The sequence below is a fragment of the Somniosus microcephalus genome, chromosome 1, assembly GCF_052327205.1.
Source record: "Somniosus microcephalus isolate GS21.2 chromosome 1, FLI_Smic_1.0, whole genome shotgun sequence".
NCBI classification, from domain to species: domain Eukaryota; kingdom Metazoa; phylum Chordata; class Chondrichthyes; order Squaliformes; family Somniosidae; genus Somniosus; species Somniosus microcephalus.
This window is the reverse complement of record NC_140987.1, coordinates 134546123-134568574: the sequence shown is the minus strand read 5'-3', so window position 1 is coordinate 134568574 and position 22452 is coordinate 134546123. Positions and strand designations below refer to the sequence as shown.

Below are 22452 nucleotides of genomic sequence, written 5' to 3'. Positions count from 1 at the left end.
TCATCAGTTTCGATGATTTGCCCGATTACACAGATTGCTGGCTGTGTGTGAGCGGGGCATAACGCAGCCTGTTTCAGAGCAGTGAATGACAGATCGCAACTTCAGGATTTCCGCAGGCGCCTGTGCCAAATTCAGAAGTCAGTTTCAAAGGTGGAACGACAGCAAACGCTGCCAGTTCACCGTCATCCCCGCTGCAAATTCCAGGCTCTTGCCTTTACAAGCTAATTAACATACTGCATTTCCCCACATTAATGGGTCATCTTGCTTGACTTAAAATAAATAATAACTACCTTTCTGCAATCAGAGCCTGTCAAAAGGTTGCCCTTGGAACTTGCTGATCAAAAACCTGACGGTCACTAAGTGTGTCTGTCCCTATTTTTATCCTTCTCTGTTCACAATCAGAGCCTATGCTAGCAATCCCTCACGACAACCGAGGACCAGGGCTCTCCCAACACAATGGCAGTGCAAGGTTACATTAAAAAAAATAACCAAAGCTCTGCACGACGGAGAACTCATCTTATAGCATAATAACTCCAGCCTTCTCCTCGAGCTGCTGCCCTAGTCAGGCGCTCGCTCGGTTATACATGTACGGGAGCGAGCAAAAGGCGGCGGCCCAAAGTGACGCGTCGGACGTGAACGCGCACGCACGCTCCCTCCGATAACCCCAAGTCGGCTTCCAGGGTTGCGCCTGGCGTAATGAGCGCGCAGGTATTAAAGGCAGCGAGGCGGCGCAGCGCGCGCTAGTTCCGGTTCGGTGGGCGATCGTTTGTGTTTGAATAATTTAATTTTGCTCGGCGTGTTGCTCGCGCCTCGGTGCTCGAGTTGAGAATAGGCGGCGGCGGCTCTGGGCCGGCCGAGGATGGTGATCGGGAGACGATGGTGTTCGAGTCTTTAGTGGTCGAGGTTTTGAACCGTTTCTTGGGAGATTACGTGGTGAACTTGGACACCTCGCAGCTGCAGTTAGGAATTTGGGGAGGTAAAGTTTATGATGTGTGTCAGTTTTAAAAAAATATATATAAATATAAATATATATAATCTGCAGAATATATGGGTGTTTTACAAATACCTGCGTGAACAACTGTCAGTGGCGTGGATCCGGGCTCCCTGGGGAGGGAGTGACCCACCCATTAGGATCCTGCAGTAAAATGCACCATGGCGAGCAATTTTCTGTATTAATTTGTTTAAATAATTGATTTAACTGGACTACAATCAACCGAGAAATGACATTTTTTGCGCATTTGTTTTTAAACTGTTTCATGTTTGTTGCAAAGCTGCAAGTGGCTTTTTGTGCAAATGCTATATCAATATTGCATGGCGTTATATACATAAGAAATAGGAGCCGGAGTAGGCCATTCGGTCCCTCGAGCCTGCTCTGCCATTCAATAAGATCATATCTGATCTGATCTTTGCCTCAACTCCACTTTTCTGCCTGTTCCCCATAACCCTCGACTCCCCTGTAGCTCAAATATCTGTGTATCTCTGCCTTGAATTTCTCCACTTCACCTGACGAAGCAGCGCTCCGAAAGCTTGTGATTTCAAATAAAGCTGTTGGACGATAACCTGGTGTTGTGTGACTTCTTACATTTGTCCACCCCAGTCCAACTCCGGCATCTCCCCACCTTGAATATATTCACTGACTCTGCCTCCACAGCTCTCTGGGGTAGAGAATTCCATAGATTCACGACTCTGAGAAGAAATTCCTCCTCATCTCTGTCTTAATAAGCGACCCCTTATCCTGAAACTATGCCCCCCAGTTCTAGATTCCCCCATGAGGGGAAACATCCTCTCAGCATCTACCCTGTCAAGCCCCCTCAGAATCTTTTATGTTTCAATAAGATCACCTCTCATTCTTCTAAACTCCAATGAGTATAGGCCCAATCTGCTCAACCTTTCCTCATAAGCCAACCCTTTCATCTCCGGAATCAACCTAATGAACCTTCTCTGAACTGCCTCCAATGCAAGTATATCCCTCCTTAAACAAGGAGACCAAAACTGTACGCAGTACTCTAGGTGTGGTCTCATCAACGCCCTGTACAGTTGTAGCAAGACTTCCCTACTTTTATACTCCATTCCCTTTGCAATAAAGGCCAACATTCCATTTGCCTTCCTAATTACTTGCTGTACCTGCATGCTAACTGTGTTTCATGTACGAGGACACCCAGATCCCTCTGTACCGCAGCATTATGTAGTCTCTCTCCATTTAAATAATAATTTGCTTTTCTATTCTTCCTACCAAAGTGGATAACTTCACATTTTTGCACATTATACGCCATCTGCCAAATTTTTGCCCACTCACTTAACTTATCTATATCCCTTTGCAGACACTATGTGTCCTCCTCACAACTTGCTTTCCCACCTATCGTATCGTCAGCAAATTTGGCTACAGTACACTCGGTCCCTTCATCCAAGTCATTATTATAGATTGTAAATAGTTGAGGCCCCAGCACTGATCCCTGTGTCACCCCACTAGTTATGTATTCAGATCATTAAAAATTTTAGTTACTGCACATGCATTACAGTTAAATATTTAATGCTAACAGTTTATATTTAATTTGATACAGAACTAGGACTTAACACAGGATACGTTTTAAACATATGGTCCCGTGCATTATATAGCAGCCTACACGATATCTGTTCATTCCCGTTTGTGTTTCTTGAATATGTACTTTGTGATGTATTGACTTAAATAAATGTAATTGTATACATGTTTCATCCTTGTAAAGGCAGAAGTTGAAATAAGTTTGTGATACTAAACTGATTAAACAAAAAACAAGTGCACATAAATATTCTTTTTGTAAAATGGCCAGTAGCAAGCTTGAAGAATGATACATAACCAAAGAGTATTTTTTAGATATGACGAACTATGAAAACAAAGATTGATTGATTGGTTTATACAATCATCAGACTTTATGGTTGTGTTATACAGCCTGCCATGTAATCCCATTCCTTATCGTTTTTCATTTTAGCTTAGTTGTTGTGCAGTCTTCTCTTCAGTTGAGTATCTTTGTGGTGTTACTGCTGTCATTATGGCTACAGAGTTTTGTTGTGTTGTGGCTCTGTCAGATGACTGGAGAAAACTGAAAAATAAAAATTGTAGTTTTGAATTTTCTCTGACTGACGTGGACAGTTTAACTGAAAATTAGCATATTTAAAAAAAAAAGGATGTTCTCTGTCCTTGATACTTACTGTTTTATGCCAGATAAGGGACAGGGACTGCTGAATATTTTAATCAGCTTAATGTCTTCTGTGCCAGCATAAAACATGGAAAGTTAATTATTACTGTTAAGTGTGTATTTATGATTGTGCATACTTTCTGTAAAGTGTAGCCCTGCACCTCGTGAGTACATTGGAGGGGTTGGTCTTCAATCAAGTATTATGACAAAATATCTGGGAATTAGTAATTTTATGAAAGCTTGGCTAGTATGAGATGACATTGCAGAAAGGACCTATCTTATGCTCAACTCATACATGTGAACTTGGGAAAACTACCCAAAAAAGCTGACTTGGCTTAAAGCAGCCCAGGCACATGAAGATAACAAGAAAGCAGAATGGGACACAAGCTTGTCATAATTTGGGTTATAGATATACCCAATATTGGTCAATTTTTAGTGCAAACTTAAAACTTTTACAACATGCACCTATAATAATACAACTGGCTGTGCATTCTATGTTCATGCAATAATACTATCTCATTATCCTATCTGATGGTGTCCTAGACCCCCAATACAGCCCTGAGGCATGTAGGAATTACCTAGATTGAGGCAATGCTGATTTAATTATTTTTAAGTAGCTTCAAGAAGGATAAGAGTATGTATCACCTGAAGGAAAACTTTAGAGTCAGCTTCCGATGAAGAGTCAAGCCCAAACTTTTATCTGCCTTTTAGTCTTTCTTGATGCTGACTGCTTGTTACATCCATTTGAAATACTGTTTTAAAAGATTAAAAAATTAGATTGGAAATTACTATGAATAATAATAGCAGATGAACACAATTTCTGCATTGGATATTCCTGTGACCATTATTTTAATGGAGCCATTAACCCATTTAAAATAAATTGTTAATGCCCCCATTAAATCACGGGCGGAGGAATGCAGTATAAACACTGAATGTTCTTCGGTTATTACCACCAACATTAATTTCTAGTTCATATTGATCTTTGACCCTGTTGAAATGTTTTTATTGTATTAGAAACAAAAAGCATTACAAACTGCAATGTTTAAAAAAAAAAAAAAAAAAAAAAAAAAAAAAAAATTCACCTGGGGGCTGAATTTTGTGCTCTTGAGTCTTCCTGACTTTCTACAGCCTGGGGTTTGCATTCTATTTTGTTCTTGCATTACAATGGTGGCTGCATTACCGAATTACTTCATGGCCTGAAATGCTTTGAGACGTTCTGAGGTTGTGAAAGGCACTATGTAAATACAAGTTGTTGATCTTATTTTACTCCTCACATTTGCTGTGGATGTTGACCACTCTGTTGTAGATAGAGTGGTCTTGCTATCTGGTTGCTGCATGGCAATAAAAGGACATCCATGTAAATGAACAAAAAATAGTGCTCTGAGCAACAGAACATAATTGGGTGCTGCAACCGCAAGTAAAAAGGTCAATGGTTAACATCACATATTACAAGATTATAAAATAAATACTGATGAGGAAGCCATTGGCTATTTTAATTTGTTCATCAATAAAGACCCCACAGAGCTCCATCACAGTATCTAACTGCTTCTAAAATATTTACAGGGTTTTTGCCGCCTCCACCAACCTACCTTGGAAGTCCATTCTGGATGTTAAGCCCACTGGGGTATAATTAGTTCTCCTAGCGCAGAGCTTCATGCAACAAGAACACATTTTGGGGAATTTGAATATGGATAGTGCTTACCTCCATGCTTGAATTTCTTTTAAATGCACTTCCCTTGTCAAAGCTCTGCACTGAGACAGCTAATTTAGAAAATTTAACACTTTATATGAAGAAGGATTTCCTGATTGTCCTAAATTTGACTTTAATAGTTTGTCCTATTATCATGATTTAGTTTGAAAATTTACCTTTTGCTTTATGTTTATATCTTGTTTCCCTCTTAAAATCACCTGACAGTTGTCTCTCTTCAGGATGGAGAAACCCACATTTCTTCAGTCTTCATAACTGATTCCTCTGCTAGTAGAGATCAGCCTTGTAACTATTCTCTGAGCTTGAATGTCTCCTTATGTCTTTGACACCAGACTTCAACACAGTATTTGAGGTGTGGTCTAACCAGAGCATGCTCTGGCGCTTATTCTGTTGTTCTGGCTACAGTTCACTCTATTTGAAGGGTTGATTGAAAAAGAAAGAAAGACTTGCATTTATATAGTACTTTTCATGACCACTGGACGTCCCAAAACGCTTTACTGCCAATGACGTACTTTTTGAAGTGTAACCACTGTAGTAATGCAGGAAACTCGGCAGCCAATTTACGCACAGCAAGCTCGTACAAACAGCAATGTGATAATGACCAGATAATCGGTATTAGTGATGTTGATTGAGGGATAAATATTGGCTAGGACATTGGGGATAACTCCCACTGCTCTTCTTCGAAATAGTGCCATAGGATCTTTTACATCCACCTGAGAGAGCAGATGGGGCCTCGGTTTAACATCTCATTTGAAAGACGGCACCTCTGACCGTGCAGCACTCCCTCAGTACTGTACTGGAGTGTCAGCCTGGATTTTTTTTTTTGTGCTCCAGTCCCTGGAGTGAGACTTGAACCCACAACCTTCTGACTCGGAGGCAAGGGTTCTAAAGGATTGTAATTTTTTAAAATTACATACAACTCATCACCTGCAATTTTATTTCCAAACCCTGGCAGTTCTGTAAATGCAGTGCTCATTGCTCAAATAAAAGCGGGTGATGCATTCACACCAGGGAATATCTTCCTTACCTCAAAAAAAAAAAAAAAAAAAAGTGGCTGCAATCAGTCTTGTTGAAGAAATCAGATAAGACAGCAACTGGCCACGCCCCAGAAAGTTCCTTTTGAGGAAAACAAAACATTCCTAAAAGCTGCATTTTAGCAGATTATTATTTTCACATATATTCTTTGGGGACAAACACACACACGTAACTGTGACTGTTAGGTTTTTGGTTTAATTAAAAACCTTTCTGTTGTAAATTCATGTGCAACCGACAGTAGGAGAAAGTAGCATCTGATTGTTCTTGACGAGCTCCAATCCTGTGCTTCAGTCAATGTGGCTCTAGTCCTGGCCTCTGACCAATCTGGTTCTGACATGCTCCAGTCCTCTTCTCCAACATGTTGGGATGATACTGGCAACTTCCAAACCCAATGGATAAAAGCAGATTTTTTCTTGTGAAATGTTGATAAGCTGACAAATGAATTGATGTGCTATTGCCCAAGGTTGACATCTGTGAAATTCATAGTGTTTTGGTTAAACAAAAAGGCAGTGGTCTTCGAGTGATATCATTCTGCAGTTGATGAGCAGATTAGTCTCCAATATTTGGTTGTGGCATAGGGCTCATATATTAGGGGAACTTGAGAAACTGAAACCTAAAAAAGAGATGCATGTTGGCAGACTTTAATACATCTATCTGGAATGATTGATCCTTCATCAGCCAAACCGTTGGAGAGATGCAACAACAATATTCATCTATTATGGTTGTATAGTACAGATATGTAACTTTCATGAAATGGGTGACATTAGGAAGAGTTTTTTGTGAATTTCTGCTTTTCAAGTTGACCAATAGTACTGGGAATGGAACATCTTTCACGTCAGGTACACAGTGCCAGTGTTAAATACAGATCAGATGGCTAAATAAAAAAAAAAGGAAATTTGAAGTAAAACAGAAAATGCTGGAAATACACCAAGTCGGTCAGCATCTGAAAAGAAAAAAGATTTAACATTTTGGATGCAGACCAAATGTCAGAACAATTCTGACTAAGGGCCTGCATCCGAAACATTAACCTGTCTTCTCTTTCCAGATATCGATAGATCTATTGTATATTTTTAGCATTTTCTGTAAATAATTTAGATATTGAAGCTTTATATATTACAGCCATGAGATTAAGAATTTCAGATGATCAGCTTCTATTGCACCGGTGAGACATTTTATGGATTCAGACCCTGGTCCCAGAGGTCACTGGACAATGTATTGCGCTGCCAGTTTGCCAGGAAGAGACTTTGCAAATAAAGACTCATTGGTCAATATCTGTAGCCAGACAAAAGATAGTATGTGTAGTGTGTGGTGAGCTAGCAGTGGGGAACATTTTTACCAACTGCTACTTCTGGAATGCTTTGGCTTGTATGTAACTGTAATAAAATGTCCATCTTTTTTGGAATGTGTTTATCATGAGCACGATAGATGATCTGAATTTTTTTGAAAGCCTGTAAAAGGATCATCTAATGCATACTCATTTGACACAGACAGTCAGTATTTTGCTGTCACTATCCACATGTTTGCGTTCACAGATGAATATTGGCATGAGCTAGGCTCTAGCTCTCAATACCACTCCAGGTGTTCTCCTGCTGTTGCTGCTCTAAGCTGAAGCAATTTTACTTATTTTTTAATTTATTCATTCACGGGATGTAGACATTGCTGGCAAGGCCAACATGTATTGCCCATCTCTAATTGCCCTTGAGAAAGTGGTGGTGAGCTGCCTTCTTGAACCACAACAGTCTGTATGGTGAAGGCTCTCGCACAGTGCTGTTGAGTAGAGAGTTCCATGATTTTGACCCAGTGACGATGAGGGAATGGTGATTATATTTCCAAGTCAGGACAGTGTGTGACTTGGAGGAGAACTTGGAGTGGTGGTGTTCCCATGCTCCTGTTGCCCTTGTCCTTCTTGATGGAAGAGGTCGCGGGTTTGGGAGGTGCTGCAGAAGCAGCCTTGGCGAGTTGCTGCAGTGCATCTTTCGGATGGTACACACTGCAGCCACGGTGCGCCGGTGGTGGAGGGAGTGAATGTTTAAGGCGGTGGATGGGGTGCCAATCAAGCAGGCTGCTTTGTTCTGGATGGTGTCGAGCTTCTTGAGTTTTGGAGCTGCACTCATCCAGGCAAGTGGAGAGTATTCCATCACACTCCTTACTTGTGCCTTGTAGATGGTGGAAAGGCTTTGGGGAGTCGGGAGGTGAGACACTCGCCGCAGATTTCCTAGCCTCTGACCTGCTCTTGTTGCCACAGTATTTGTGGCTGGTCCAGTTAAGTTTCTGGTCAATTGTGACCCCCAGGATGTTGATGGTGGGGGATTTGGCAATGGTAATGCTGTTGAATGTCAAGGGGAGGTGGTTAGACTCTCGCTTGTTGGAGGTAGTCATTGCCTGGCACTTCTGTGGCGTGAATGTTACCTGCCACTTATCAGCCCAAGCCTGAACGTCGTCCAGGTCTTGTTGCATGCGGGCATCGACTGTTTCATTATCTGAGGAGTTGTGAATGGCACTGAACACCTTGCAGTCATCAGGGAACATCCCCATTTCTGACCTTATGTTGGAGGGAAGGTCATTGTTGAAGCAGCTGAAGATGGTTGGGCCTAGGACACTGCCCTGAGGAACTGTGATGATTGACCACCAACCACCAGAACCATCTTCCTTTGTGCTAGGTATGACTCAAGCCAGTGAAGAGTTTTCCCCCCGATTCCCATTGACTTAGTTTTACTAGGACTCCTTGATGCCACACTCGTTCAAATGCTGCCTTGATGTTTAGGACAGTCACTCTCATCTCACCTCACCTCACCTCTGGAATTCGGCTCCTTTGTCCATGTTTGGACCAAGGCTGTAATGAGGTCAGGAGCTGAGTGGTCTTGGTGGAACCCAAACTGAACATCAGTGAGCAGGGTATTGGTGAATAAATGCCGCTTGATAGCATTGTCGATGACACCTTCCGTCACTTTGCTGATGATTGAGAGGAGACTGATGGGGCGGTAATTGGCCGGATTGGATTTGTCCTGCTTTTTCTGGACAGGACATACCTGGACAGTTTTCCACGTTGTTGGATAGATGCCAGTGTTGTAGCTGTACCGGAACAGCTTGGCTAGAGGTGTGGCTAGTTCTGGAGCACAAGTCTTCAGCACGATAGCTGGGATGTTGTCGGGGCCCATAGCCTTTGCTGTATCCAGTGCGCTCAGCCATTTCTTGATATCGCGTGAAGTGTATCGAATTGGCTGAAGACTGGCTTCTGTGATGGTGGGGACCTCAGGAGTAGGCCGATATGGATCATCCACTCGGCACTTCTGGCTGAATATGGTTACAAATGCTTCAGCCTTGTCTTTTGCACTCGGTGCTGGGCTCCACCATCATTGAGGAATGGGATATTCACGGAGCTTCCTCCTCTTGTTAGTTGTTTAATTGTCCACCACCATTCACGACTGGATGTGGCAGGATTGCAGAGCTTTGATCTGATCCGTTAACTGTGGGATCGCTTAGCCCTGTCTTTAGCATGCTGTTTCCGCTTTTTAGCATGCATGTAATGCTGTGTTGCAGCTTCCCCAGGTTGGCACCTAATTTTTAGGCTGCCAAGCTCTTCTACACTCCTTATTGAACCAGCGTTGGTCCCCTGGCTTGATGGTAATGGTAGAGTGAGGGATATGCCGGGCCATGAGGTTACATATTGTGGTGGAATACAATTCTGCTGCTGCTGATGGCCCAAAGCGCCTCATGGATGCCCAGTTTTGAGCTGCTAGATCTGTTCTGAATCTCTCCCATTTAGCACGGTGGTAGTGCCACACAACACGATGGAGGGTGTCCACAGTATGAAGACGGGTCTTCGTCTCCACAATGACTGTGCGGTGATCACTGCTACCAATACTGTCATGGACAGATGCATCTGCGACAGGCAGATTGGTGAGGATGAGGTCAAGTAGGTTTTTCCCTCTTGTTGGTCTCGCGCCACCTGTCACAGGTCCAGACTGGCAGCTATGTCGTTCAGGACTCGGTCAGTAGTGGTGCTACCGAGCCACTCTTGGTGATGGATATTGAAGTCCCCTACCCAGAGTACATTCTGTGCCCTTGCTACTCTGTGCTTCTTCCAAGTGGTGTTCAACATGAAGGAGTACTGATTCATCAGCTGAAGGAGGGCAGTAGGTGGTAATCAGCAGGAGGTTTCCTTGCCCATGCTTGACCTGAAGCCAAGAGACTTCACGGGATCCGGAGTCAATGTTGAGGACTCCTGACTATACCACTGTGCTGTCACCCCTGGTGGGTCTGTCCTGCCGCTGGGACAGGACATACCCAGGAATGGTGATTGGAGGAGTTTGAGACATTGGCTGAAAGGTATGATTCTGTGAATTTGACTTTGTCAGGCTGTTGCTTGACTAGTCTGTGGCTCTCCCAATTTTGGGACAAGTCCCCAGATGTTGGTAAGGAGAAATTTGCAGGGTCGACTGGGCTGTGCGTGTCATTGCTGTGTCCGTAGCTGGTGCCGAGGTCGATGCCGGGTGATCCGTCCAGTTTCATTCTTGTTATTGTGTTTCATAATGGTTTGTGACAACTAAGTGGCTTGTTATTTCAGAGGGCGGTTAAGAGTCAACCACATTGCTGTGGGCACATATAGGCCAGATTGGGTAAGGATGGCATATGTCTTTCCCTAAAGGATATTAGTAAACTAGATGGGTTTTTATAATAATCCGGTAGTTTCATGGTTACCATTACTGATACTAGCTTTTTATTTAATTAACACTGAATTTAAATTCCCCAGCTGCCATGGTGGGATTTGAACTCCTGTCTCTGGATCATTAGTCCAGGCCTCTGGATTACTAGCCCAGTGACATTACCACTATGCTACCATTCCATTACCTGAGAAATTACGAATGGAACTGAACACTGTACAATCATGAGCGAACATCCCCACTTCTGACTAATGGAGGGAAGGTCATTGATGAAGCAACTGAAGATGAAGCTGCAGCAATGTCCTGGGGCCTCTAACAAGCACAACCATTTTCCTTTGTGTTGAGTATGATTCCCGCCAGTGGAGAATTATCCCATGATCGCTATTGACTTAAATTTTACTAGGACTCCTTGATGCCACACTTGGCCAAATGCTACCTTGATGTCAAGGGCAGTTTCTCCTGCCTCACTTCTGGAATTCAGCTCTTTTTCTTTCCATGTTTGGACCAAGACCAATTGATCGTGGCTGCATACTGTTGGCGTTAATTTCTGATTTTGTGATAATTCCTCCACATAATATGTATCTTACGGCAACAGCAACAACAGGACTTGGGTAGGGTTACCCTGGAATGGTATTATAGATGGAGCCGAAGCCAGGAACATAGGAACAAAGCAGGCTATTCAGCCCCTTGAGCTTGCTCTGTTATTCAATTAGATCATGGCTGATCTTTACCTCAACTCTATTTACCCAAGTTCTGTCAGGCCTGGACAGACTAGATGCAGGAAGGATGTGTCTGATGGCTGGGGAGTCCAGGACCAGGGGTCATAGTCTAAGAATAAGGGGTAAGCCATTTAGGACTGAAATGAGGAGGAATTTCTTCACCCAGAGAGTGGTGAACCTGTGGAATTCTCTGCCACAGAGGGCGGTGGAGGCCAGTTCATTAAATATATTCAAGAAGGAGTTGGATATATTTCTTAAGGCTAAAGGGATCAAGGGATATGGGGAGAAGGCAGGGACAGGGTACTGAATTTGGATGATCAGCCATGATCTCATTGAATGGTGGAGCAGGCTCGAATGGCCTACTCCTGCTCCTATCTTCTATGTTTCTGTTTCTATGATACCCTGACCTAACAATTATCCATCAGTCTCGGTCTCAAAAATTTCACTTGACCCTCTATCCATAGCCTTTGTGGGTGAGGGTTCCAGATTTCCACCACTCTTCGTATGGAAAAAGTGTTTCCTGAGTTCACTGAATAACTTGGCTCTAATTTTAAGATTATGCTCTCCTGTTCTGGATTCCCCCAGCAGAGAACATAACATAGAAGATAGGAGCAGGAGTAGGCCATTCGGCCCCTCGAGACTGCTCCGCCATTTAATGAAATCATGGCTGATCATCCAAATTCAGTTGCCTGTCCCTGCTTTCTCCCCATATCCCTTGATCCCTTTAGCCTTAAGAAATATATCCAACTCCTTCTTGAATATATTTAATGAATTGGCCTCAACTGCCTTTTGTGGTAGAGAATTCCACAGGTTCACCAATCTCTGGGTGAAGAAATTCCTCCATCTCTGCCCTAAATGGCTTACCCCTTATCTTTAGACTGTGACCCCTGGTTCTGGACTCCCCCGCCATCCGAAACATCCTTCCTGCATCTAGTCTGTCTAGTCCTGTTAGAATTTTATAATTTTCAATGAGATCCCCTCTCATTCTTCTAAACTCCAGCGAATATAAGCCTAATCGACAACAATCCTCATACGTCATTCCTGCCATCCCAGGTATCAGTCTGGTGAATCTTCGCTGCACTCCCTCCATGGCAAGAACATCCTTCCTCAGATAAGGTGACCAAAACTGCACACAATACTCAAGGTGTGGTCTCACCAAGGCCCTGTACAACTGCAGCAAGACATCTTTGCTCCTGTACTCGAATCCTCTCGCTATGAAGGCCAACATACCATTGCCGCCTTAACCGCCTGCTGCACCTGCATGCTTACCTTCAGCGACTGGTGCACAAGGACACCCAGGTCTCGTTGCACTTCCCCGTCTCCCAATCTATTGCCGTTCAGATAATCTGCCTTCCTGTTTTTTGCCACCAAAGTGGATAACCTCGCATTTATCCACATTATACTGCATCTGCCCAGTCACCCAACCTGTCCAAATCACCCTGGATGAACAAATTCTGTAGTTCATCCATGCAATCTTTAAATGTTTGCCATTGCCTATCCACCGTCAACCCTTTAAGTAACATTCGCCAGTCCATCCTAGCGAACTCGCGCCTCATACCATCGTAGTTTCCTTTATTTAAATTCAGGACCCTTGTCTCTGAGTCAACTACTTCACTCTCCATCTTAATGAAGAATTCTATCTATCATATGATCGCTCCTTCCTTAAGGGGCCCTGCATAACAAGATTGCTAATTAATCCTTTCTCATTACATAATACCCAGTCTAAGATGGCCTGATCTCTAGTTGGTTCCTCGACATATTGGTCCAGGAAACCATCCCGCATACACTCTAGGAATTCCTCCTCCACAGTATTGTTACTAATTTGGTTAGCCCAATCTATATGTAGATTAAAGTCACCCATGATAACTGCTGTGCCCTTATTGCACGCATCTAATTTCCTGTTTAATGCCATCCCCAACCTCAGCATTACTGTTTGGCGGCCTGTATACAACTCCCACTAACTTTTTCTGCCCCTTAGTTTTTCTCAGCCCTACCCATACAGATTCCACATCATCAGAGCTAATATCCTTCCTTACTATTGTGTTAATCTCCTCTTTAACCAGCAATGCTACCCCACCTCCTTTTCCTTTTTGCCTGTCCTTCCTGAATATTGAATACCCCTGGATGTTGAATTCCCAGCCTTGGTCACCCTGGAGCCATGTTTCCGTAATCCCAATTATACCATATCCGTTTACATCTATTTGCGCAGCTAATTCATCCACCTTATTATGAATGCTCCTTGCATTAAGACACAAAAAGCCTTCAGGCTTGTTTTTTTAACACTCTTAGTCCTTTTAGAATTATTATTTACTGTGGTCCTGTTTGATTTACACACTTGATTCCTCTGCCTTCCACTTTTGCTTTTCTCCTTCCTGTCTTTTGCTCCTATCCTTGCTCCCCTTTCCTCTTTCTCTCTGCACAGGTTCCCAACCCCCTGCCATTTTAGTTTAAACCCTCCCCAACAGCACTAGCAAACACTCCCCCCTAGGACATCGGTCCCGGTCCTGCCCAGGTGTACTGGTCCCACCTCCCCCAGAACTGGTTCCATGTCCCAAGAGTTTGAATCCCTCCCCCTTGCACCATTCCTCTAGCCACGTATTCATCTGAAATATCCTTCTATTTCTACTCTGACTAGCATGTGGCACAGAACAAACGGGAAACTGTTGAACCACCGTCGCCTCTAGTCCAGATTCAAGGTCGTCCCATCCTCTGTTGTCGAATTACAGTATGCAGACGATGCTTGCATCTGCGCTCACTCGGAGGTCGAACTCCAAACCATCGTCAACACCTTCACCGAAGCGTACGAGAGCATAGGCCTTACACTAAACATCTGTAAGACAAAGGTCCTCTACCAACCTGCCCCCGCCACACAGTGCTGCCCCCCCCCCGATTATCAAAATCCACAGCAAGGCCTTGGACAACGTGGATCACTTTCCATACCTCGGGAGCCTACTGTCAACAAGGGCAGATGTTGACGACAAAGTCCAACACCGCCTTCAGTTTGCCAGTGCAGCCTTCGGTCGCCTGAGGAAGAGAGTGTTTGAAGACCAGGACCTCAAACCCGGCACTAAGCTCATGGTCTACAGGGCAGCAGTGATACCCACCCTGCTGTATGCCTCAGACATGGACCATGTACAGCAGGCACCTCGAAGCGTCGGAGAGGTACCACCAACGCTGCCTCCGCAAGATCCTGCAAATCTATAAGGGAGAACCAGTGGATGTGGTGTATTTGGACTTTCAGAAGGCTTTCGATAAGGTCCCACATAAGAGATTAGCGTGCAAAATTAAGGCACATGGGATTGGGGGCAAGGTATTGACTTGGATAGAGAACTGGTTGGTGGACAGAAAGCAAAGAGTTGGAATAAACGGGTCGTTTTCCAAGTGGCAGGCAGTGACTAGTGGGGTACCGCAAGGATCGGTCCTAGGACCCCAGCTGTTCACAATATATATTAATGATCTGGACGAGGGAATTGGATGTAATATCTCCAAATTTGCAGACGACACAAAGCTGGGCGGGAGGGTAAGCTGCGAGGAGGATGTCGGGAAACTCCAGTACGTTTTGGACAGGTTGGGTGATTGGGCAGAAACATGGCAAATGCACTATAATGTGGATAAATGTGAGGTTATCCACTTTGGTGGCAAAAACAGGAAGGCAGATTATTAATTGAATGGCAATAGATTGGGAGAAGGGGAAGTGCAAAGAGACCTGGGTGTCCTTGTGCACCCGTCGCTGAAGGTAAGCATGCAGGTGCAGCAGGCGGTTAAGAAGGCAAATGGTATGTTGGCCTTCGTAGCAAGAGGGTTCGAGTACAGGAACAAGGATGTCTTGCTACAGTTGTACAGGGCCTTGGTGAGACCGCACCTTGAGTATTGTGTGCAGTTTTGGTCACCTTACCTGAGGAAGGACGTTCTTGCCATGGAGGGAGTGCAGCGAAGATTCACCAGGCTGATACCTGGGATGGCAGGAATGACGTATGAGGAGAGATTGTGTCGATTGGGCTTATACTCACTGGAGTTTAGAAGATTGAGAGGGGATCTCATCGAAACCTATAAAATTCTGTCAGGTCTGGACAGACTAGATGCAGGAAGGATGTTTCTGATGGCCGGGGAGTCCAGAACCAGAGGTCATCGTCTAAGGATAAGGGGTAAGCCATTTAGGACTGAAATGAGGAGGAATTTCTTCACCCAGAGAGTGGTGAACCTGTGGAATTCTCTGCCACAGAGGGCGGTGGAGGCTAGTTCATTAAATATATTCAAGAAAGAGTTGGATATATTTCTTGAGGCTAAAGGGATCAAGGGATATGGGGAAAAGGCAGGGACAGGGTACTGAATTTGGATGATCAGCCATGATCTCATTGAATGGCGGAGCAGGCTCGAAGGGCCAAATGGCCTACTCCTGCTCCTATCTTCTATGTTTCTATGTTTTCTTGCTCAGGCCAACATCCCCAGCATCGAAGCTCTGACCACGCTCAATCAGCTCCGATGGACGGGTCACATTGTCCGCATGCCCGTTACGAGACTCCCAAAACAAGCGCTCTACTTGGAACTACGGCACGCAAGAGAGCCCCAGGTGGGCAGAGGAAACGCTTCAAGGACACCCTCAAAGCCTCCTTGAAAAAGTGTAACCTCCCCACCGACACCTGGGAACCCCTGGCTCAAGACCGCACAAAGTGGAGGAGAAGCATCCGGATGGCGCCGAACACCTCGAGTCTCTTCGCCGGGAGCAAGCGGAAGCCAAGTGCAGGCAGCGCAAGGAGCGCACGTCAACCTAAGCACCCCACCCACCTGCCCCTTCAACCACCGTCTGCCCCACCTGTGACAGAGACTGTAGGTCCCGCATTGGACTCATCAGTCACCTGCGAACTCATTTTTAATATGGAAGCAAGTCATCCTCGGTTCCGAGGGACTGCCTAAGAAGAAGAAGACTGGTAGCAATCCTGAGATTACTACCTTTTTGAGGTCCTATTTTTTAATTTACCTCCTAACTTCCTATATTCGGCTTTTAGGACTTCATCCCATTTTTTACCTATATCGTTGATGCCTATATGCACCACGACAGCTGGCTGTTCACCCTCCAGAATGCCCTGCAGCCACTCCGAGACGTCCTTGACCCTTGCACCAGGGAGGCAACATACCGTCCTGGAGTCTCGTTTGCGGCCGCAGAAACGCCTATCTATTCCCCTTACAATAAAATCCCCTATCACCATAGCTCTCCTGCTCTTTTTCCTCCCGTCCTGTGCAGCAGAACCACCCATGGTGCCAGGAAGTTGGCTGCTGCTGCCTTCCCCAATAAGCCATCTCCCCCAAGAATATCAAAGCGGTAAATCTGTTTGAGGGGGATGGCCACAGGGAACCCTTGCATTACCTGCCTGCACCTACTACTCTGCCTGGTGGTCACCCATTCCCTTCCTGCCTGTGCAGCCTTTACCTGCGGTGTGACCAACTCCCTAAACGTGCTATGCACGATGTCCTCAGCATCGCAAATGCTCCAGTATGTATCCATTCACAGCTCCAGCGCCGCAATGCGGTAGCTGCAGCTGAATACACTTCCCGCACACGTGGTCGTCAGGGACACAGGAATTGTCCCAGATTTCCTACATAGTGCAGGAGGAGCATGCCACGGGGCTGAGCTGTGCTGCCATGATTTGCCCTTTAATGAATTCAAATTAAATTTAAATCAAATCAATACCACTAATTACACTACAATTAAAAGATATACTTAAGGGACCTTGTTTACTCGCACTCCGACACACAACAGAGACCTTAGAAACTATAAACCACAAAAATTAAGTTTGGAAAAAAGCGAGACAGTTTATCTGTATCTACCATATTGAATCCCTTTATAATTTTAAACACTTCAAAGAGTGGTACTGTGAGGCTGAAGGGATCAAGGGAAGAAGCTGGCAGTGCCATGGTTGGAGAGGGAGAGAGAAGAGTGCCAGTATTAACCAAGGAACGTGGAGAGGTGTAGAGGTGAAGCTGTAAGTGATGCTGGGTGGGGTGGGGGGGGGGCGGAGGTTTGTAAGAATGAGTGGTGTCATGAACAAGGTGCTTGGGGGAGAGAAAGAGTGTCAGAATGAACTGAGATTGGGAGGAAAGAGAAGAATGCCATCATGAACTGGGAGGATTGGATGGGGAGAGATGTCTCTGTGAATTGGGTGGGGTTTGAAGGGGATACAGCATTTGCAGGGAGTGTTTGAGAGCTGCTCATATATTTTAAATAGCATGAATGGTGGGGAGGGGAAAACATAATTTTGTTCAGCTTTTAGTGTGCATAGTGTGCAGTTTAAGTGCCCCGCTTAATTCTGTCTGTGTGAACCAGATGCATGATGGGAGTTGGAATAGTCACCCTGTGGAATTGCAATACTGTGACCCAGGCAAAAATTTCAGAAGTAACAGCTGTGAGGCACAGTGCTGGGAGAAAAAGCTAAAGATTTCATTTTTTTTCATCTTTTTATGCAGGTTACAATAACAACTACTACTACTCATTTACATAGTGCCTTTAACGTAGTAAAACACGCGAAGGTGCTTCACAGGAGTGTTTGACACTGAATCACAAGAGATATTAAAATAGGTGACCAAAAGCTTAGTCAAAGAGGTAGGTTTTAAGGAGTGTCTGAAAGGAGGAGAAAGAGGTAGAGAGGCTGAGAGGTTTAGGAAGAGAATGCCAGAGCTTGGGGCCTAGGCAGCTGAAGGCACGGCTGCCAATGGTGGAGCGAAGAAAATCGGGATGTGCAAGAGGCCCGAATTGAAGGAGCACAGAGATCACGGAGGGTTGTAGGGCTGGTGGAGGTTACAGAGATGGGGAGGGGTGAGGCCATGGAGCAATTTGAAAACAAGGATGAGTGTTTTAAAATTGAGACATTGCCAGACCAGGAGCCAATTGTAGGGCAGCGAGCACAAGGCTGATCTCTACTACCAGAGGAATGAGTTATAAAGAAAGTGAAGAAACTTGGGCTTCACTGTCCTGAAGATAGATTGTCAGGTGACCTTAAGAGGTAAACATCAAGAAAAGGTAAATTTTTAAACTAAACCATATTAGGATAAGGTTCAAACTATTAAAGGGAGTGAATGTTTAAGGTGGTGGATGGGATGCTGATCAAGCGGGCTGCTTTGTTCTCGATGGTACAGGTAGACTACCTTTTATCTGAACTTCCGAAAACCGAAACCCTCTAAAAACCGAAGGTTTTTTCGTTCAGCGTAAGTCGTGCGCACGACATGACCAGAGTGGCGCACGACCCCGACCCCCGCCGCCGACCCCGACTCCCGCCGACCCCCCCCACGGACCACCCGCCGACCCCGACCCCCCGCGGACCCCCGCCGACCCACCCCCGACAAGTTTCCCAGTCTTATAAAATACCTTCCGAAATTTTCCGAAAACCGAAACACGGCTGGTCCCGAGGTTTTCGGATAAAGGATAGTCTACCTGTATTGAACTTCTTGAGTGTACTCTTCCAGGCAAGAAGACTTGGCCAACTACTTGCCATACTTATCAAATTATGTACACTTGTAGGAATGGTCAAATTCCTATCTAGAGATTGAGTTCAACGCAGGCAATCAATCAAAAAGGTTTATAATGTCTAACTAACGAGTTTAAACAGATTGATGCAAGAGAACTATGAATACAGGTCTTAACAGGTCGGAGGCTCCACGGTCGGCGTCATGACGTCATCACGTTTTTCCCGCGTTTGGGCGATCACGTGATTAGCGGCATGACGTCATCGCGTTTGCCTGCGCTCTTAAAGGGGCTGCGCACTGTACATGCAAACAGTATATACAATGGTGCAGATTTAGTCTGTAGCTAACACATCGTTAAAGGGAATTATGTACAGTTGTTCAGAGTCCCTCAGTGGCTCTGCCACATGCGCCCCCCCAGAATTGTCTTTAACGGAAAAAGTCAAACGGTGAGGGGGAACGACTCCTGTATTCCCGAAGCGGAAGCTGTTGGACGGCGGGCGGACTGGCGGGTGGTTGCACTTGTTCTGGCGTGACGACAGTGGGCGGCCGACCTTGTCTCGGTGGCTGTGCGGTCTTGATGGGGCGGTCAAGGTCCAGGTGCGCCGGCTTTAAACGGTCGACCGAAATGTGGTCCGGTTTACCACCGACATCCACCGTGAAGGTTTTGTCTCCTGCCTCTAACACGCGGAAAGGACCAGTGTATGGGGGCTTGAGCGGATTCCGGTGAGCATCGTGGCGGATGAACACGTAGTCGGCTTGTTTCAGCTCCGCTGGAACGCGAGAGCCCTGAAACCCGTGATGCGATGTGGGAACCGGCGCGAATCATCTGGCTGCTTCCTGGTGACTGATAAGCTGGCGTGAGGTGGACCATGGCTCCGTTGGTGTTGGCAAGAAATCCCCTGGCACTCGCAGCGGCGGACCATAAACGAGCTCTGCCGTGGAAGAGTGAAGATCTTCCTTGGGGGGCCGTGCGAAGGTCCAACATGACCCACGGCAGCTTGTCTGCCTATCCAGCGTCTTGGAGGCTGGCCCTCAGTGCGGCCTTAAGCGATCTGTGAAAACGTTCGCACAGACCGTTCGCTTGTGGGTGGTAGGCTGTGGTGCGGTGTAACTTGACACCGAGTCATTGAGCCACCGCATTCCAGAGTTCAGAGGAAAACTGCGGTCCCCGGTCCGAAGAGATGTCAGCAGGCACTCCAAAACGGGCGACCCATGAAGAGATGAACGCCCTGGCCATGTCCGCCGAAGTAGTAGATGACGGGGGAACCGCCTCCGGCCATCTGGTGGTGCGATCTACTATGGTCAGGATGTGCGTAAAACCATGGGAAGGTGGAAATGGTCCTACCAGGTCCACATTAACATGGTCAAACCGTCGCCCAGGAACTGCAAAGGTGGCCAATGGAGCCTTGATGTGGCGCTGTACCTTGGCGTTTTGGCAGACCACGCAGGTGTTGGCCCAGTCACGGACATCTTTATGTATGCCCCACCAAATGAACTTGGATGACATTAGCTTCTGACAAGCCTTCATTCCTCGGTGTGATAACCCATGTATGGCGTCAAACACCTTGCGGCGCCAGGCGACCGGCACAATAGGGCGAGGGTCTCGAACGGAGACGTCACACAGCAATGTGGTACCAGCCGATTGGAACCTGACGTTGGCCAACTGGAGGCTAGTGGTGTTGGTGCGGTAAGCCTGCACTTCTGGGTCTGAGACTTGGTCTGCTGCCATGAGGGCGTAGTCGATGCCCAGCTGGACCGCATGCACGGTCGCGCAGGAGAGGCAATCTGCCACCAGGTTGTCTTTACCGGCCACGTGCTGAATATCTGTGGTAAATTCGGAGATGTATGTCAGCTGACGTCATTGTTGAGATGACCACGGTTCGGCGGTCTTGGCCATGGCAAAAGTCAGTGGCTTATGGTCGACGAAAGCGGTGAAAGGACGTCCTTCCAACAAGAACCGGAAATGGTGGATGGCCAGAAAAAGGGCTAGCAACTCCGTCGAAAGTACTGTACGCCCGCTCGTTACGCCGCAGTTGACAGCTGAAGAATGCCGACGGCTGCCACATCCCGTTTACCCACTGCTCCTGAACGGCGCTGATTGCGCAATCTGACGCGTCGGTGGTGAGGGCGATGGTGGCTCCTGGTAGCTGGTGCGCCAGCATGGTCGCGTTGGCCAAGGCGCTCTTGGTGTCGGTGAATGCCCAGTCCATGTCAACCGTCCAGCCCACCGGATCCTTGCCAGACTTGCCCTTGAGGGCCTCGTACAGGGGCTGCATGAGCAGTGCTGCCTTAGGCACGAAACGGTGGTAGAAGTTTACCATGCCCAGGAATTCTTGCGGAGCCTTTATGTTCTGCGGGTGTGGGAAGTGTGTCACCGCCTCCACTTTCGCCTGCAAAGGAACCGCTCCCTCTGCGGTGATGCGATGCCCTAGGAAATCGATTTGTCGCAGGCCAAACTGGCACTTAGCCGGGTTGATAATCAGGCCGTGTTGGCTGAGGCGTTGAAAAAGGGTGCATAGATGGCAAAGATGCTCCTCTTTGGTGGGGCTGGCGATCAAAATGTCATCCAGATAGATGAAGATGATGTTGAGGTCCCGCAGCACGGAATCCATCAGGCGTTGGAAAGCCTGGGCAGCGTTCTTTAAGCTGAAAGGCATGCGCAGAAATTCGAAAAGGCCGAATGGGGTGATGACTGCGGTCTTCTGGACGTCCTGCGGGTGCACCGGGACCTGGTGGTAGCCCCGGACGAGGTTGACCTTGGAGAAGAAGTTGTTTCCAGCCAAATGGGCAGAGAAATCCTGAATGTGGGGGATCGGGTATTGATCAGGAGTGGTGGCGTCGTTTAGGCGCCGATAGTCGCCGCAGGGCCGCCATCCTCCGCCAGGTTTCGGAACGATGTGAAGAGGCGGAGACCAGGGACTATTCGACCTGCGAATAATCCCTAAGCGTTCCATTGTAGCGAACTCGGCCTTCGCGACTGCTAGCTTGCCAGGTTTGAGGCGCCTGGACCGGGGGGCCGGTGGTGGTGGTGGTGGTGATGTGGTGTTCCACACCATGCTTCGTGGCCGTGGAGGAGAACGTGGGCCTGGTCAGGTCTGGAAATTCGCTTAGCAGGCGAGAGAACTAATTAGTAGTCTGGAAAGCACAGGAGACGGTGCGCGACACGGTGTTACTACGGTGGCAAGGGATAGAGTGGAACGTGGCCGCGTTGATCAGCCGCCGGTTCCTTACATCGACCAGGAGGCCGTTGGCGCACAAGAAATCTGCACCGAGAATGGCTTGCGAAACCTTGGCCGTAACGAATTCCCAGAAAAACCGCTGGCTGCCGAAGCACACCTGGATCTGCCGAAGGTCCGAATAGCTCCTCCATTAGCCGCTTCGAGGGGTAGGCCGTGCCTCCCAGCCTGTACATCAAGAGCTGACGGGGGTAGAATGCTGCACTGCGCTCCGGTGTCGCACAGGAACCGACGACCGGAGAGGGTATCTGTGATGAAGAGCAGCTTGCCTACATTGCCGATTGCCATCGCGGCCACGGGGCACCCGTTAGACCCGTTCTTCATTGGACGGAGTTTTTTTTTTGAGAAGCTGCAGGGAGGGCGGCAACATCTTGCCTTCGCCCAAACCGCGCGTGGTAGAAGCACAGCCCCGCGGGCTGAGGAGCTGGGGCGGCGTCTATGGAGGATGGGCGCCTCGTG

The 22452-nt window shown here is 46.8% G+C and overlaps 1 protein-coding gene across 6 annotated transcripts in view; it reads left to right on the top strand.

Annotated features, from left to right (window-relative positions):
* Nucleotides 1-713: 713 nt before the first annotated feature.
* vps13a (vacuolar protein sorting 13 homolog A) overlaps nucleotides 714-22452 on the top strand; it is a 631135-nt gene continuing 609396 nt past the window's right edge. For 4 of the 6 annotated variants that reach the window (XM_085985842.1, XM_085985834.1, XM_085985815.1 and 1 more), the window contains exon 1: nucleotides 715-976. In XM_085985842.1, coding sequence (XP_085841968.1) covers nucleotides 877-976 — 100 coding nt within the window. In that variant the 5' untranslated portion in view covers nucleotides 715-876. Of the gene's footprint in view, nucleotides 977-22452 lie in introns of all 6 variants that reach the window. The other 2 variants (XM_085985825.1, XM_085985852.1) reach the window with 1 other exon arrangement.